We start from the raw sequence: 16,233 nt of genomic DNA, 5'->3' as shown, positions 1-16,233 counted from the left end.
TGAGAACAGAATGCCTAAACAACAACATAATCCTTTCCTTTGTTCACATTTTCATGTTACAAGTATTCCTCATTAGCTGATACAAAGACACAGAGCTTATTCAGGAATGGCAGGTGAAGATCAGATCAGTTATACAGAGATGGAGTGAACAAAAAACTCCATATTCTATCAGCTATCTTCCCATCTTGGGAGGATTGAGAATTTACGCTTAGGAAAAGGAAAAAACTGATTGTAGTTGAAGCAATTAGACAGGCGATATCTACAACAGAATGATCGATAGTACCTTGATAATGTTCAGGTAGCATCGACAACTCCTGCCTCCTTTACGAGTTTCTCTGTTAAAGCTGAGAGCTTTTCAATTTCTCTGTGCGCTTCCAAAAGACGCTCCTCTCTATCATGGGCAAGAACAACTTGTGGGAAGATATCATCGACATTTATATCTGCATTTAAACTAGATTTTTCCAAAAGCTCTCCGCTCATTGTAGCAAGGTTTTGGAGGGCAGTGACTGCTGCTTCGACTTCAAGCTCGGCTGCTTCGAGTTGAAGCTTCTCAATTGCTAGGTCTCCTATACTTTTGTCTCCAATCCTTTTCTGTGCAAGTTCATAGAGTTTTCTCAGGCCATTAGTATCTTCCACTATTTCTTCTTTCATTTTGTGAAGTTCATCTTCTTTGTCATCCAGTCTGTTAAGAACTGTTTTGAGCTCCTCATTTTTAAGGAGCAAAGCCCTTTGTGCAGCTAGAACCTCCATCTCTTTCTCCCTCAAGCTTTCTTTTGTCATCTCAAGTTCGGTCTCTAATTTTTTCGTCTCACTTCTAGAAACGTTCATTGGCTTCTTCAGTTTCTCGAGCAGTAGTTCATTCTCCTCCATCTCAGGCTCAGCATCATCTTCAATTTCTATTGACCGAACCAGTTTCTTCGTCATCTCTGTGATTCGTTCCACAACATTCGTGGCTTCCGAGTACCTAAACCTCGTATCACTCAGCTCGGACTGTATCAAATTGACTTGGTCGTCTTTCTCTTGTAGTCTTACTGATGCAAGAATAAGTTCCTCCTCTCTGTTGCTCAAGAGACTCTTCAAGTCAGCAATATCAAGATTTAGTTTCTCCAGATGTTTCCGTGCGTTGGAGAGATCTTCATCTCGCTCCTGTACAATAAGTTGAATGGAAGTCCCCTCACACTTCAGATGTTGAATTTGAAGCCTAGCTTCAACTAATTCTGTCTCTTTAACCTGAAGCAGATTTTGTGTTTCCCTAAATTCAGAAGTTTTCTGTTCTAGCTCACCCTGGAGCGAAATTATTTCCCGGTTTGCCTGTTGCAGAGAGGATTTTTCCTTGTTTAACTCATCTTGTAAATGTTCTATCAACTCCTTATCCAGATTTAAATCACTCACGACTTCCTTATTTCGAGCATCTGCAACCTTCACATTTGATTTCTCTGTCTCTACTTCTATTTGTGCATTTTTCAATTTTGTCATGTAAGATACCATAAAATGCCTTTGTTCCTCTAGTTCTGCCAGTTTGCTCTCAAGTTGGTCTTCCTGCTCTTCCATTTTTCTCCGAGAATACGCCAGAGACTTCTGAGAAGACACCAACTCTGATTTAACATCAGCGAGGAGCTTTCTAACTCTTCTAAAATCTTCAAGAGTTCCGTTAGCTACACCCAGGTGTTTGTTTGCATTTTCTGCGAGCAATTTCAGTTCCTCCTGAGCTGATAACCATTCCACAGCCCGCTTCTCCAGTTCGCCTTCTGCATTGTTGAGATTCTCTTTCTCAAAGTCCCTGCGCTTCATGGACTCCTCTACCTCCAATTTCTTCTCGGTGACTTCCTTTTGGAGCTCTTGAACCTCGATTTCCTGTTTCTTTATTACCTCAGTTGCCTCATTTAGTAGCTGAATTTTGGAGTTCAGCTCAAAATCCATCCTTCCAACCTCCTCAGTCTTTTCCATCAGCTCTTTTCTCATTTTTTCTAGTTCTTGTTCTCTCGAAATGAGGGAAGATTTTGAAGCAACAAGATGCCGATCCTTCTCCTTGATTATAAGTTTAAGATCTTCTATTAACCTTGCTTGAGATGCTAGATTGAGATTAGCTTGCTTCAGTTCCAGTTCTAGCTTTTCCTGTTTAAAACGAACAGCAACAATTTCTTTTTCTTGCTGTTCCAAATCCTGTTTCACCTTGTTTACTTCTGCATGCTCTAACAGCACCATATTCTCGGCATTTCTGAGATCTTTTTCTTTCTGTATCAAGGCTTCTATGGCGGCTTGAAGGTCTGATTCCATGACTTCCAGCGTGAGACCCAATTCGGTATCCTGAGTAGTAGAAGCTCTACTGATCTGTTCTTCCAGCTTCTGTGTCTGTGCGAACAATCTCTCTAACAGAAATCTCACAGGTTTTGTTCCTCCATTATCAGTGGTAGCAATATTTAGCACTCTGCTATCCAAGACGGATCTGATTAATTTTAGGGTTTGTCCTTTCCTGTTTTGAGCACCCATTACAGCTAACTTGTGTTGTTTCCTGTTGAACCCAAGTGGGTATAACTGCAGACAACATTATACCTTCATTAAATGTCATACTGACAAACAATTAAATACTCTTGTGATGTACTTGTTAAAATAAACATCAGAAACCACATCAATAAATATATAATCAGGTTGTTTTCCACATAGAAGCTACATCTAGCAGCTCCAATGATGGAATTTCTCTCTAGAATGCTGAACTTGCGAAAGGTGCAATTTCTCCGGGTAGTTAGTGACAAGCCAATGAACAATTCTTTGCAGCATACTTTTGTTGAATGACGAAAGGGAGCCCATTCAAAATTTCTGCTAACACAGTTTTTCTGCTTCCAGCCTTCTTGTTTAGGCTCAAGTTTCGGTGTACGGTATCAATAAAGTTAAGCCTATGCTGTTTAATATACTTATACTCTTGTTTCTTAGTCTTTTTCACAATTACAAATATACAAAGTAGGGAAATCGTGACTAACTGATAATCTAACTACGAAGAAGATAGTTCCCTTAAGAATACAAACACGGGGTGGCATGTTCCTAGCTCAAACAGTGTTCCTACTTCCTAGCTCAAGCAGTGTTCCTAATCCCTCGGACTCCAGTATTAAGATTACTCTACAGTCCAGAGAACTCCTGAAACTAGTAGGAGGGATTCATGATGTAATCCGAATGTTTAAGGTCTTAGTTTGCTTAAAATAATAAGCACCAGATCAACTACCAGCAAATTAGTAAGAACATAGTTCAAATAGATATAAGGAGAAGGTTCACATTTCACAACACCCTAAACTGAAGAGGCAAGTCTCTACCTTCTTATGGCTTCGTATACCTATCTGAGCATCTTCCTATGACTATAGAAGCAAAAGCAATGTCCATCTTCAAACAAATATTTCAGCTCCAATAATACAAGGCACCTAAACCAATACCTAAGTAGGAGATTGGTTCAACTATCTCTACCATACAAGCAAAGAAGATTGACCTACTTCCAAAAACTCTCTTCTTTTCACAGCAAATGAAGTCCCGCTTATGAATCACCTTATAAATAGAGGCATTCCCGTCCTTCGAAGTTTATAAATGTGCAGAAGATTTTTATCTGAGATGGTTGGGCGCTCGTTACTCTCGATGATGTACTGTTCTCCTCCAGCCATTAGAGGTGGGAAATGGGATGGACAATTTGCAGATCTTTCTTCGTCTTCTTTGAATCTTATATATCCTCTTCACCTATAATGGGTGTTAAAGCTTTTTCTCTTTTGTGTTTCTTGATTAGTTTGAAGGAAACAACCCTAAGCTAGGACTAGAGTGATACCCAAATTTCTCAAAAACACAAACGAACTACATGTAGATTATCAAGGGTGTATTATTTGAACAATAATTTTTCTTTGATGATTTTTAAGCAATTTTATCCCTGGCAGGTTAAAATCTAGGTAAGATTCAAAGAAAAAGTCGATGGGATTAAGATTCTTTCAAATTCAGAAGACAAAGATAAATTCTTTTTATAATTAAATGCATCCCTAACCCTAAACTTGATTAATTTCCCACCAAAATAAGGATGAAAAATGGGTTTTTGACTAGGTATTAATCAATACCAAAATGGGTGTTATCTAACCCTAAATTACACACACAAAAGAAACCCTGAAACTATAAGAAGGCCACATACAAATGGGTATTATCAATCACTACTATAGGTACACATTTTCTTGACGATTGGAAGAAACAGAAAAAAACATGGATAAACAAGCAGATTATAAAAATCAAGTAAGTACCTTGGAAGTTGTGGGATAGGAATTAGTGGGTATTGTATTAACACGAAGAGCAGCTGAAATTTCCATCTTCATCATTCAAATCGTCATTCAGAGATAGAGAGAGAAAGGGTTTCTTGAAGGTTGAGAAAGGGATTTTGGAGGGAAAGAGTTTCTCTTTAGAGAGAGAGAGAGAGAGAGAGGAAGTAAGGAGAATAAATGGAACTCACGTTTAGTACCAAAACAAGTAAATAACTTATCCGGACAAAATCTCTTAATTGTTTTTTCTAGGTCACTTCTCGAACTCTCATCAAAAAAAAAAAAAAGGTCACTTCTCGAATGCCCCTTGTTTCTGGCCACTAGATTATTTGACCGACGACCTTTCAACAAACAAAAAGGATTATTCGACCGACTAATTTATCTAGTAATAAACATCATTTTTTATGGCCTATGCATTATATTGGTCGACAAATAAAGATTAATTTTTTCTATCTCGCAGCGAAGAAGTATGCATTATGCTTCAACAAAAAAAAAATGGTCTGCACTATATTGGTTTACAAAATCCGTTCAATCTTTTTTAAATTTTTTATAAATAAGGCTTCAAAAGCTCTGTTATACCGCGTTCAATAAAAAAAGTTCAAATTTTCTGTATTAGTGGAAGGTTAATTGCAGTTGTTGAAAAAATAATAATGAGAGAGAGAGAGACAAACATACGTAAAAAAAAAAAAAAAAAAAATAAAAAAAAAATAAAATGAAAAAGACAGTAAAATTAGAACAATTTTGAAATATAAAAGGGATATTTGTGGGTTAATCCGTCAAAGGTAGGGGTCAAATGGTAAAGAGGATAAAGAACCATTAACAACTTTCGCAGACCACTTTAGTCTTATAGTAATCGTAAACTTGAATTAAACCTTGCATACACTAATATCCATTTAATTTTCGCTCTCTTACCTCGCAATTTAGTTTTTGATTCGCATTGAAAAACATAATTACTACAAAAAGCATAGATCTAGTGTTAACTCATACCTTAAACACACAACGATTCAAGTACATACCATTTAGAGAAGAGACTTGGTTTTGGTCCTATCTCAACCAAGCAAAGAGAAATAGATAAAATCATTTTTGTTGCTTACCCGTTCTCAGCGGAAGGTTGTTCTTAATGTTTCTCGGTTGAGCATTGTTGATCTGCCAATTCCCTTCTGATTTCTTCTTTCGACGATTATGTTGAAATGAACGAGGGTGATAAGATAAGATAGCAAAATCTTTAAGTTCTTGTAATGGAAAAAGACCTTTCACAACTTCATCCATCGAAGGGCGAGACTTTGGGTCTCTGCTGAGGCAATAGTAAGCTATCTGAGCTACTTTGGCCACGCCTTTAATGGAGTAATTGAGTTCCAAGCGAGGATCGACTAGTTGGTAAAGCTTTCTTTTGTCACCCAAATATGGCCTTGCCCAAGCTACAAGATTCTGTTCTCCACTCGGTCTACTCTTGTCCATCGATCTTCGTCCTGTTAACATTTCAAGTAATACGACGCCAAAACCATATACGTCACTCTTTGATGTCAAATGGCCTGCCAAAATCAAACAAAATGTAGTGTTAGTTTACATAAATCTGAATTCATTTTTGAAAACCTTCTCATAATCTCGTGTACACACTAGTTATATTCTTATGACTTTTCTGGGAGTGGCCGTCGGATTTATACTGAGATAAATCAGCAGTCTGACTTTAGTCTATGAATCAAGATTTGACGTTTCTACTAACCCATGATTTTCATCTCACAACATTCTGATATCAAAGAATTTTGAACTAAATTATTATGATTGAGCTTCTTCAAGACATTAGGTTTAAGACTTCCAAACCTGTCATGACATACTCTGGTGCGGCATAACCATAAGTTCCAACAACTCTAGTTGAAACATGTGTATTATCACCCTGAGGACCAGCCTTCGCCAAACCAAAATCTGAAAGCTTCGCATTATATTCCTAGAAATGGAAATTTGAAACATGAAAAAAATGGAGATAATCATAGGAGGGTTTGATGTTGAAATTGCTAGGTTTCGTACCGAATCAAGTAAAATATTGGATGTTTTGAAGTCTCTATAAATGACAGGTTCAGAACCTCCATGGAGAAAGGCTAATCCTTTAGCGGCACCAAGTGCGATCTTTATCCTGCTTGACCATGGAAGAGGTAGAGACCCTTCAAGAATTGCAACATTAGCTGATTAGCATGATACTCGGAGAAATGACGCAAGAATGGAGAATTAAGCATTCAGAGTTAGGACCACAGGCTAAAACAGTCCCAAAACATGGACTGTAAGTGTAAGTACATATATACATACTAGACCTTTACGTGATACCCATTGAAGTGACTACGAGTATCGGATATGGTACTATTTGGGTTTCAATAAAGTCCATAGAACTCTTAAAAAACTAAATGGTATGGAACAAAAGTCTCATTTTGGTTCTCGAATTTCTCGAAACAAGAATGAGCGACTCACTGACTCAGTCTAGGCAAAAACATATCGAACAAGCTACTAAAAGTAGAAAGACGTTGCAGAATGTACGAGAAAAAGATGGATTGTACTCACTTCTGAAGAGGTGGTTCTCAAGACTTCCTCTGGTCATGAATTCATAGACTAGTAACCTCTGGTCATCTTCACTGCAATACCCGATAAGTTTAACGAGGTTGTGATGATGAAGCTGTCCAAGGAAGTCAACTTCGGCCTACAAACATTTGACGATCTTATCAAAATATTCAAAATTCCTTATAGGTTAAATGAATTCACAAAAAACAAACGGACAAACACTACACGAACCACCCATTCTCTGTGGCCCTGAAGACCATCTGGCTTAAGGCTTTTGACAGCAACCGTAACACCTGAGCCAGGTTTTGCTGGCGCAGTTCCATTCTCTTCAATCCATCCTTTGAAGACATACCCAAACCCACCTTCTCCAAGAATACTATCAGGCCTAAAATTTCCGGTTGCAGATTTGAGTTCTTGAAAAGTAAATTGAAGCAATTGGCGAATTTGTTTCTTTTCGGGTGCTGGTGCGTCAGGATTTTCCGATGAAAGTAGAGTTTCATGTGATGCTGATAGCTCTCGGTTACTAGCGTTCAAGTATCGGGTCTCAGTAACTGCATCAAAAAAATTGGGATCGTAAGATATCTTACTAGGGTTCTATTCTTTTGCTCAACACGATTCAGTTCAACGATAAATTAATGTAGAAAACAATATGGAGAAGATGGGAAGAACATCTCAACATTAAGAATTTCTTTTTGAGGGATGTGAACATGAAAACAAACTAAACCCATGTTTTGATTGCTATAAATGAAACATCTAATGATTTTTCTCTTGTAGATCAATCAAAATCAAGTATTGTTGCTCATAATTCTAAAACTACAAAGCTCAAATCAAGTGACCAAATTTGCAGTCTTTGAAAGAAAAGAGATGACAAAAAAACTTTTACAATTATTTTGCTTCAGTTGCTTTTAAACCAGCAAAAAAAGAAAAACTATCTTTACCCTTTTCAAGCCAAAGTTCCAAAAAAAGAAAGATCTTTCCAAATTAGTTGAGACTTGAAAAGAACATAAGAACTCAAAATTTTCATCTCTAAATGACCAAAGAGTTAGATCAACTAATAGGAACAAGTTAAGATCAAATTCAGCAAAAACCCACACCATAAATTTGAATAAGAAATTTTATAATTGATGATCAAAGTTTTCATAATGAACAAAGTAGTAGTTACCTGCATCATAAACAAGACTAGTTCTTGGAAGAGCATTAACAGAGTCTCTTGAAGAAGATGATTTGCAAGTTCTTTTAATCCCTTGAGTGAGTGCTCCCCAACACCCACACTTATTTTCCATGTCAACCCACTTTGTGTTTGCCTTCATTAGCTCATTCTTTTACAGTAAACTAATTCAATTGAAACAAGTGGTGGTCCTCCATCTCCATGGGTGGAGAAGAGAGGTGAGAAGAGAGAGAGTGGGTATTCTATAGAAAGAGAGAGATAGGAATTGTTGTTCAAAATGTTGTTGGCAATGTTACTGTGGGAGTTGCAGGCATAATGATTACCACCATCAACACAATATGTACAAAAAGAACTTTTTCCCACCACCTCTTCTCTCTCCAATCTCTTGCTTTCAATGGACAGTCCTTTCCCTTTCTTCTTATTTTCACTCTTATTTCCATAGACAAATTTTATTCCTCCCTCCCTTTTGCTCTCTCCGGAAGGCCCTCTGTCTGACGTGGCGACGTCTCACTTGAACTTCAACGCGTTCTTCCTCTATTTCCTTCATCTTCTCTCTTGCCTATATCCAATCCAAAAACCCCATAGAATTTTTCTATGGATCTCACAACTCATTGCAATTTGATGTTGAGTCTTGCTTACGAGAAATTTTTTTAATAAACAAAATAAAAACTCGTTACCAACATATAATATCGTACTCAACAAAAAAAAAGAAACCTATAATATCTAAAACCTCTCTATTCATTATAAATTAGTTTTGAGTTAAATGTCTACGAGTTTAATTCAATTGCTTGACCGCAACTGACCTAAATGGTAATATCAAGTAGTTCATATTCTAATAGAATAACTTTTGAAGAAGAAATCTGTCTTTTTTTCAACCGAGAACAGAGAATCAAAATATTTTCTAATCATGATTAGCCACCAAATTACTACTCAGTTAAAATGTTTACTATTTATGAAAGTGTAGGTTTCATAGTTAGTTACGACATTAACGGTCAATAGTTAAACACATAAAAAAGCTTTCCGACAATATTAAGTGATGGATTTGCTTTTACGTTAAAATCCAAATACTTTTTCACCTTATTATATTACAACACAGGGAGAACCACACTATAGGAATTCACTATTTAATTATCAAAAAGAGGGAGAATTTTACCATCATACAAGTGATCTACCTATAAATTCCTGAAAATATGGAGTAAATAAAGTGGATGTTATAATCAGACTAAAGCAGTGCACTCATTTAGACCTACAAAATTTCAATCTTCTTGTCTAAAATTAGCGTTACCATCACACTTCTAAAGTGTTCTACGTATTAATCCTAAAGTTCGCGACTTTTTCTGTGCATATCTCGGTATAATTTAGATGCGTTGAGCTAGAAAGTCGACAAGAATAAATTACGAAATTTATATACCTATATAACTTCAAGTAGCTATATATAATAAATAAAGTGAAAAAATTATAGGAAACCTCAATACGGCCTTTAAGGATAGATCTTTTCATTCACAATATGATGAGTTTGATGGTTAATATCGATGAAGATATTCTTCCTTAGAATACTTAACCGAAATATTTCTAATAGAATGTACAAGGGGTTCACAACTAACATCATGTGAATTAAGATCTAAGATATGGTAGTCTAAATTTTTTTAGATTAAATGGTTACATCATATGGTACATACTAATTAACCTAATTTTAGACCAAACTTCTTTTTAATTAGGTATTTGGAAATAAGATAAGAATGTAAAGAGTTGCATGATGGGTATATTTTGTGGATGCTTTATAGGACTTAGCTTGAGATATAAGTTTAGGTTTATCTTGTCAATACCCCTATAATAGAAGATAAAGTAATTTTATACAAGAGTTTTAAAGTCCCCCCTTCTAAGAGTTAAAGGCGCCTCTTTAGATTTGCATTAAAATCCTAGCGACATATTTACGCTTTCACTCTCAAAAATCTGGTTTTGTCGACTAGAAAAGGATGATATAAAAGGTTAATTGTTTTAAGATTAAAAGCTTAAATACCTCTTTCTTATAAATGACATATTTTTATATTTGAAATTTTTAGTTGCAAAGCAGGTGAAATTTACACCGTAAACTATTCAGTACTAAAGTTAAAGTAGTTTTTTTTGAAGCCATTGAAACCATATTTCATTCATACGTGATTCAATCAAAAGTTACATGGTTGATAATTCTTATTTCTTTGAGAACTGCATGAGAGTTACATACCTTTAAATGTAAAGTGGCTCATGAAGGGAAAGAAATTGACTAGACACAGACACAAATAAAAGAGAAAGATCGAAAATTACAGACTTTAATAGTCGATAAAATATAACTAAGACTGACAATGCCCCAGTCGAGAGAGTCGCCGCCGCCATTACCAAGTAGTCGCCACCACCACTGAGGAACCGCCAATTTATTGTACTAAACTATAGTGAAGTACTAAAGAACCTCTCTCTAATACCTTTCTCCGCACCACCACGGAACACACCACCAAAAGCACCACCATTGCTAAACACCACATACCACACCACCATCACCAAACCCCCAAAACCCCCCACCATTAACCCACAAAATTAAAGTAGTTGATTCCAAAAAGACAGCAAAGAAAAATAAAGTTAATATAGAACATAGCATATCTTCTATGGACTATATATCCTGGAATTTTTAAAACTTTATTAGGTCAACATTCAGAGCTAAAATAAAGATAGTCAAGAGCATATTTGAGTGCAATCCAGAATCTTTCAACACAAAATTCTCTTCCCCTCTCTCTCTATCTTTGGTATAACAATATTAGAAATTGTATCGAGCTCCAACCTGCTCTCAAATAAATAATACTAATGGGTGACATAGCCTGCATCTACTCCATTAAGTTTCTCATTTTTATTTTTTTGACATAGTAGAGAAGTTCTCAACTTTAATATCCCAAATTCAAACTAAAAAAGAGTAGGGTTTCGCGTAAATATATAGAAAAATATAAAATAGATTCCAAGATATTTTGATAATAGAAGAAAAATGTCATGGAAAATCCTACAATCGGGCTATATAAGCAAGTTCATTCATGTTACTTTAGACATGGTAAGCATTGACTAAACTGGCTACCAGAATACTCACTCATTGTCTCATTGAGTTGGGTCTATCTTAGTTTGTTATTGTAGTAAAATGGTGCCACTATAGGGTACCATTATGAATGGTTGCCAAACCATGTTGGAAATCTTTTGGGTACCCAAATATTTTTCAACTAAGTTTGGGCTCCTACAAAAGCATCAAACAACCTATCCGAATGCAATGCTCGTGAAACCCTCAATGTGGTGTGACCAAAAGTGTTAGAGAGTAGATATAAATTTCATTTCAACAAATGGTGGGCTACCATATTCGATCCATATTCACAATAACCACAAGTCAATAATCATAGAAAGTGACAGCATAAACATCATCAAACATATCCACAATAAAAGACGTACAGTGCATTGGCAATCCTTGATCCATATTCGAAGAATTTGAGACATCATAAGAGAATTTGACAAAGTTCAATTCAAATACAGAGAACTTAACTCGCAAGCAGACAGGTTAGCAAAATAAGCGCGAAAGAAGAATGAAGTGGAATAATGTTCCTTATCTTTAGTTGACAAGTATTGTAATCACATTTTATCTTATTAATTAAAGGAAACCGTTCAACAAAAAAAAATGGTGGGCTACCGGTAGGAGAGAGAGTGGAAGTTTTTATTTAAAGTAAAAAAAGAAAAGATACTTTTTGTGTACCCTAGTTTAGCTATCATATCTTTTATCAAGATTTCCTATTTCAGGCCAATAAAGTTAACTAATCATCCAATTGAGCTACTCAAGACCTGTATATCACCCCCTAAGAGTAATAAGAGGGGTTGGGCAAAAGGCCCAAAATCAGCCCAACAATATGTATCAGGCCCACTGCAGATAAAGAATGAGGGGCAGGTCCAAAAAAGTCAGGCTAGGGGTGGAATTTCCGAAACACCCTTCTTCTTTTTGAAATTTACGAAACGACCATCGAAAAATTCCCGGGAAACTCGAAAATTTCTGACAAGTAATCTGACACGCCTCCCATCAGACTGTGTACTTTCCATAAATTCACAAAATTGCCATCGAAAAATTCCCGGGAAATTCGAATTTTTTTGGAAAATAGTCTGACGCACCTGACATTAAACCTTGTACTTTCCATGAATTTACAGAATTGCCATTAAAAAATTTACCAACTTGCCATTTTCGTTCTTTTTTCCAGATTTATTTCTTATTTCTTATTTATTTTCTCCCACACATATTTCTCTCTCCAATCTCAACAAATTTCGTTCTTTTTTTCCAGATTTATTTCTGATCTCTTTCCAATCTCAACAAATTTCTTCATTTTTGGTAGTATTTCATTGATTTGTATAAAGAAATTTTCTTGTGTACCGGGAACTATTTAGTGTACTGGTCATTTTTTAGATATGTACTACACATTTTTGTACTGGGAATTTTCTTGTGTACCGGGAATTGTTCTGTGTACAAGCCATTTGGTTATGTACTAGAAATTTTTGTAGTGGGAATTTTCTTGTGTACCGGGAATTGTTCTGTGTACTCGTCATTTGGTTATGCACTAGACATTTTTGTACTGGGGAATTTTCTTGTGCACCGGGAATTGTTCTATGTACTGGTCATTTGGTTTAGTACTGGACACTTTTGAACTGGGAATTTTCTCCTGTACCGGAAATGGTTATGTGCACTGGACATTTGGTTATGTACTTTGATGTTTTTAGAGATGAAGAAGATAAAATGTGAAACAAATAAGAGTGATGAAGAAGAAAAATAAGAACATAAAACTTTTAGAGAGAGAGACAGAAAACTTTGATGTTTATAGAGATTGAAAGAGATGAAGAAGATAAAATGTGAAACAAAATAAGAATGATGAACACCCAAAAATGAGAACATAAAACTTTTAGAGAGAGTAAGAACAGAAAATTGATGTTTTTAGAGATTGAAAGAGATGAAGAAAATAAAATGTGAAACAAAAAAGAATGATGGACATCCAAAAATAAGAAAATAAAACTTTTAGAGAGAGAAAGAAAAGAAAATTTATGTTTTTAGAGATTGAAAGAGATGAAGAAGATAAAATGTGAAAAACAAAATAAGAATGATGAAAAGAAGATTTTTGGATGTATAAATAAGAAGAAAGAAGGAGTTGAAACAAAATATAATGGGAGGGATCCAAAAAAATTGGCTGAAATTTCGTCAAAAAATGGCGCCATTTTTGAATTTTCAGAAAATCTGAATGTTTCTCTGACATGACGTCATGTACGGGGAATTAATTGATTCGCTGTCGTCCGTCAGATTGTCAGAAAACACAGAAATTTCCCGTGGAGGGGTAAAAGAGGGATAAATAAAATAAAAACCAGGAAACTGTGAGCTGTCCTGACAATTTGGACTGGGTTCTAATTTTTTTTTTGGGCTGGGGGTAATGCTTATTTACCCTCCATTTTTTGGGCCTCTCCCTCAAAAATCCGAGTAATAATGATAGGGTTATTTCTTAAATAGCCTCTAACTTTGTGACCAGCTTCCTCTGCCTAGTCCCTAACTTTATTAAGTATTTTCATATTATCCATTTTTTCAGTTACCGTTAGCACACCGTCAACTAGGCATCACCTTCTCTCTTCCATCTCATCTTCTCTCTCTGCCACCTCATCTTCTCGCCACCTCATCATCTTCACCGGCGAGGGCGGCGGTCGACCGGCGACCTTCAAACATTAATCTTTTTTTTTTTTTTTCCTTTCTCCTCGTTCTCTCTCTAAAATTTTTTTCCCAAAACCCCTCCTCTCTCTGCTTCTTCTTTGACATTTTCAGCTTCTTTCTCCTGAAGTTCCACGTTTTTCATCATGTTGATGACGGTTTCCATAGCTAAAAACAGAGTTTGCTGCACCATTTCCAAAAAAACATGTTCATGCAGGCAAAGATTAAATCATGTTGAATGATTCAAACCTTAAGCTGGAACACAAACAAAACTTACCAAATACATTTATAAATCGAAATAAAATAGAAAAAGTAGAACAAGAGTAATCTACAAATTTTCAAGTCAGAATAACATTAATCTCTTCCTGCAAAGATATCTAACCTTGATCAATTGCATCCATTCAGCCAATGTGGCCAGTTGGGCATTCGTCACTACTTACTAAATCCTGCGAATTAGTAGTAGATGTCAGTTCATGTGCCTACGTGAGTGTCAACTACTAGTTATGCTTGTTTTTAACGCTAGTGGCGGGTGTCATCTGGTTTACTTTTGTTGTTCACATTATTTCACAGAAAGCTCAACCCCAAGGGAAGACTTAAGGGAAAATGCAGTCAATTTGAGCTTTAATAGATAATATACCACTTCCAAGCAGGCAACAACTGCATCAGATTGTGTTTTTCAAAAGCTCTTGGAACTCCATGACCACTAGGAATACGAAAACAATAATTACATCAAAAAGCATCGGTTGGATAGTACCTTATTACTTTTTGCATCTTCGATAGCATCTTCGAGCAGGTCGATTCTACAAATTTGGGTAGATTGTGTAACTACAGTAGCAGAAGAATAATCATCTTCAATGTTCATTTCCAAATTAGAGATGGCATTCTCCAACGAACCCCTCACAACCTGACAAACAATCCCGTAGAGTCGAAGCTCCGGCCGTTCTACGAGTCGAGCCACCATCTGACGATACAACAAGGTGACACCATCAACATTCCACCATTTAATATTTACCTTATTTATAGTTTGTTGACTTGATCGTCGGAGTGCCCTTGGGCGACACCATCCCGGTGTCTCCAAGACTTCACAGTTTCTACTTGTTTTTGTCTGTCTACAGGTCCAACCAGAACTTCATCCGTCTCGAGGTCTAAAGATCAATTTGTCGGTGGCCCACCAATCGACCTTCTGTTAATTGTGTGATTTTCTACCGTTCACACTAAGTATGAAGAATGATGCTTTTTGTAGTTTTGAATTAGATAGACGACTAAATTTTTTGAAATGTTACTAAAACAATAATTGTTTACAATGATTTTCTTTTTTGAAAATCAAATAATTATAAATAGATGATAGAAACATATTGACGATGTAGTCACACCCAACTTCCCCTTATCCAAAGATCTTATATTATTTTTAAAATTACTAGACTTGAAATCTTTATTAAAAAGATATAAATGTTTATATAAAACAAAGTAAAATTTATTAAAGATATATATAAATCAGTATTAAATAGGCAGAAGTCTATAATAAAAAGACATAAATCTTTGTTAAAAACATAACTTTTTTAACAATATATAACATTGTTTATAATTTTATTATAATATATAATACAATTTATTAAACAATATAAAATAAGAACTTAAAAGTGTTCATAGATGCAAACTTAACATAATAAAATTTCAAAGTTTTATATTAAAAGATTATAATTGACAAAATTACATTTATAAAAAATCTATACAATTTTAAGTTGACTAACACTTATAATAAATTTAAAAGTGTTAATAATTAATACTTTAAATAATAAAATTTTAAAGTGTTAAAAGATTATTATTTATAAAATTAGATTAATAGAAAAACTATAAAATTTTAAGTTAACTAATACTTATAATAATAGTTTAAAATGGTAAAATTTTAAAGTTTTAAAAGATTATAATTTACAAAATTAAGTTTATAAATTTTTTTTTATAAAATATTAATATACCTAATAGTTATAGTAATAAAAATTTAAAATTGTTATAATTGTAGAGTGTTCCTTACCGTCTTCCTTATTTTTAAAGTTACCTTGGTTTTACAGAGAAATTAGGTTATTATTGAATGCTGGTTAACCTCCTCTTGAAAAGGGTTGGGAAAAGGGATATCTTTCTTCCAAAAGATAGAATCCTCTAACAAACTACAAGGAGACTCACGAAGGAGATTCTACGGGAAGAGTTTTAATAGATACAACTTAACATAATAAAATTTCAAAGTTTTATATTAAAAGATTATAATTGACAAAATTACATTTATAAAAAAATCTATACAATTTTAAGTTGACTAACACTTATAATAAATTTAAAAGTGTTAATAATTAATACTATAAATAATAAAATTTTAAAGTGTTAAAAGATTATTATTTTTAAAATTAGATTAATAAAAAACTATAAAATTTTAAGTTAACTAATACTTATAATAATAAGTTAAAAGTTTTAATATATAAAACTTAAAATGGTAAAATTTTAAAGTTTTAAAATATTATAAT

The 16,233-nt window shown here is 34.6% G+C and overlaps 2 protein-coding genes across 5 annotated transcripts; both read right to left on the bottom strand.

The window, feature by feature from the left end:
• Positions 1-11: 11 nt before the first annotated feature.
• Positions 12-8,297, bottom strand: LOC147539867 (Myosin heavy chain-related protein). 4 transcript variants are annotated; one of them, XM_086639673.1, is made up of 7 exons: positions 7,984-8,297; positions 7,053-7,372; positions 6,825-6,960; positions 6,300-6,433; positions 6,096-6,219; positions 5,369-5,806; positions 12-2,535 (listed from the first exon to the last, which is right to left on the bottom strand). In XM_086639673.1, the coding sequence occupies exon 7, from the start codon at positions 2,488-2,490 to the stop codon at positions 295-297; it is 2,196 nt and encodes a 731-aa protein (XP_086495799.1). In that variant the 5' UTR covers positions 2,491-2,535; positions 5,369-5,806; positions 6,096-6,219; positions 6,300-6,433; positions 6,825-6,960; positions 7,053-7,372; positions 7,984-8,297; the 3' UTR covers positions 12-294. The 4 variants fall into 4 exon arrangements, with proteins under 4 accessions (XP_086495799.1, XP_086495798.1, XP_086495800.1 ...); XM_086639672.1 differs by lacking the exons at positions 5,369-5,806; positions 6,096-6,219; positions 6,300-6,433; ... (1 more) ...; positions 7,053-7,372; positions 7,984-8,297 and adding an exon at positions 4,260-4,980; XM_086639674.1 differs by lacking the exons at positions 5,369-5,806; positions 6,096-6,219; positions 6,300-6,433; ... (1 more) ...; positions 7,053-7,372; positions 7,984-8,297 and adding an exon at positions 3,280-4,770 and having other exon boundaries at positions 12-3,082.
• On the bottom strand, positions 5,183-8,722 carry LOC147539866 (serine/threonine-protein kinase PBL34-like). The gene is made up of 6 exons (XM_086639677.1): positions 7,984-8,722; positions 7,053-7,372; positions 6,825-6,960; positions 6,300-6,433; positions 6,096-6,219; positions 5,183-5,806 (listed from the first exon to the last, which is right to left on the bottom strand). Exons 1-6 carry the CDS (start codon positions 8,129-8,131, stop codon positions 5,352-5,354), a joined length of 1,317 nt encoding a protein of 438 aa, XP_086495803.1. The 5' UTR covers positions 8,132-8,722; the 3' UTR covers positions 5,183-5,351.
• Positions 8,723-16,233: the final 7,511 nt, after the last annotated feature.

The sequence above is a fragment of the Eschscholzia californica genome, unplaced genomic scaffold (assembly GCF_041429995.1).
Source record: "Eschscholzia californica isolate CP2 unplaced genomic scaffold, dmEscCali1.0.p SCAF_5, whole genome shotgun sequence".
Taxonomy (NCBI): domain Eukaryota; kingdom Viridiplantae; phylum Streptophyta; class Magnoliopsida; order Ranunculales; family Papaveraceae; genus Eschscholzia; species Eschscholzia californica.
The sequence above is the reverse complement of the archived record's forward strand: the minus strand, read 5'-3'. Positions and strand labels throughout refer to the sequence as shown.

Excerpts from the sequence above, each read along its gene's own strand:
- LOC147539867 (XM_086639672.1), bottom strand. The coding sequence starts at position 4,334 with ATGATGAAGATGGAAATTTCAGCTGCTCTTCGTGTTAATACAATACCC. Across the intron at positions 2,536-4,259 it reads CCTATCCCACAACTTCCAAG|TTATACCCACTTGGGTTCAA; the intron begins GTACTTACTTGA and ends TGTTGTCTGCAG.
- LOC147539866 (XM_086639677.1), bottom strand. The coding sequence starts at position 8,131 with ATGAAGGCAAACACAAAGTGGGTTGACATGGAAAATAAGTGTGGGTGT. Across the intron at positions 7,373-7,983 it reads TAGTCTTGTTTATGATGCAG|TTACTGAGACCCGATACTTG; the intron begins GTAACTACTACT and ends TTTTTGATGCAG. Across the intron at positions 6,961-7,052 it reads AGGGCCACAGAGAATGGGTG|GCCGAAGTTGACTTCCTTGG; the intron begins GTTCGTGTAGTG and ends AAATGTTTGTAG.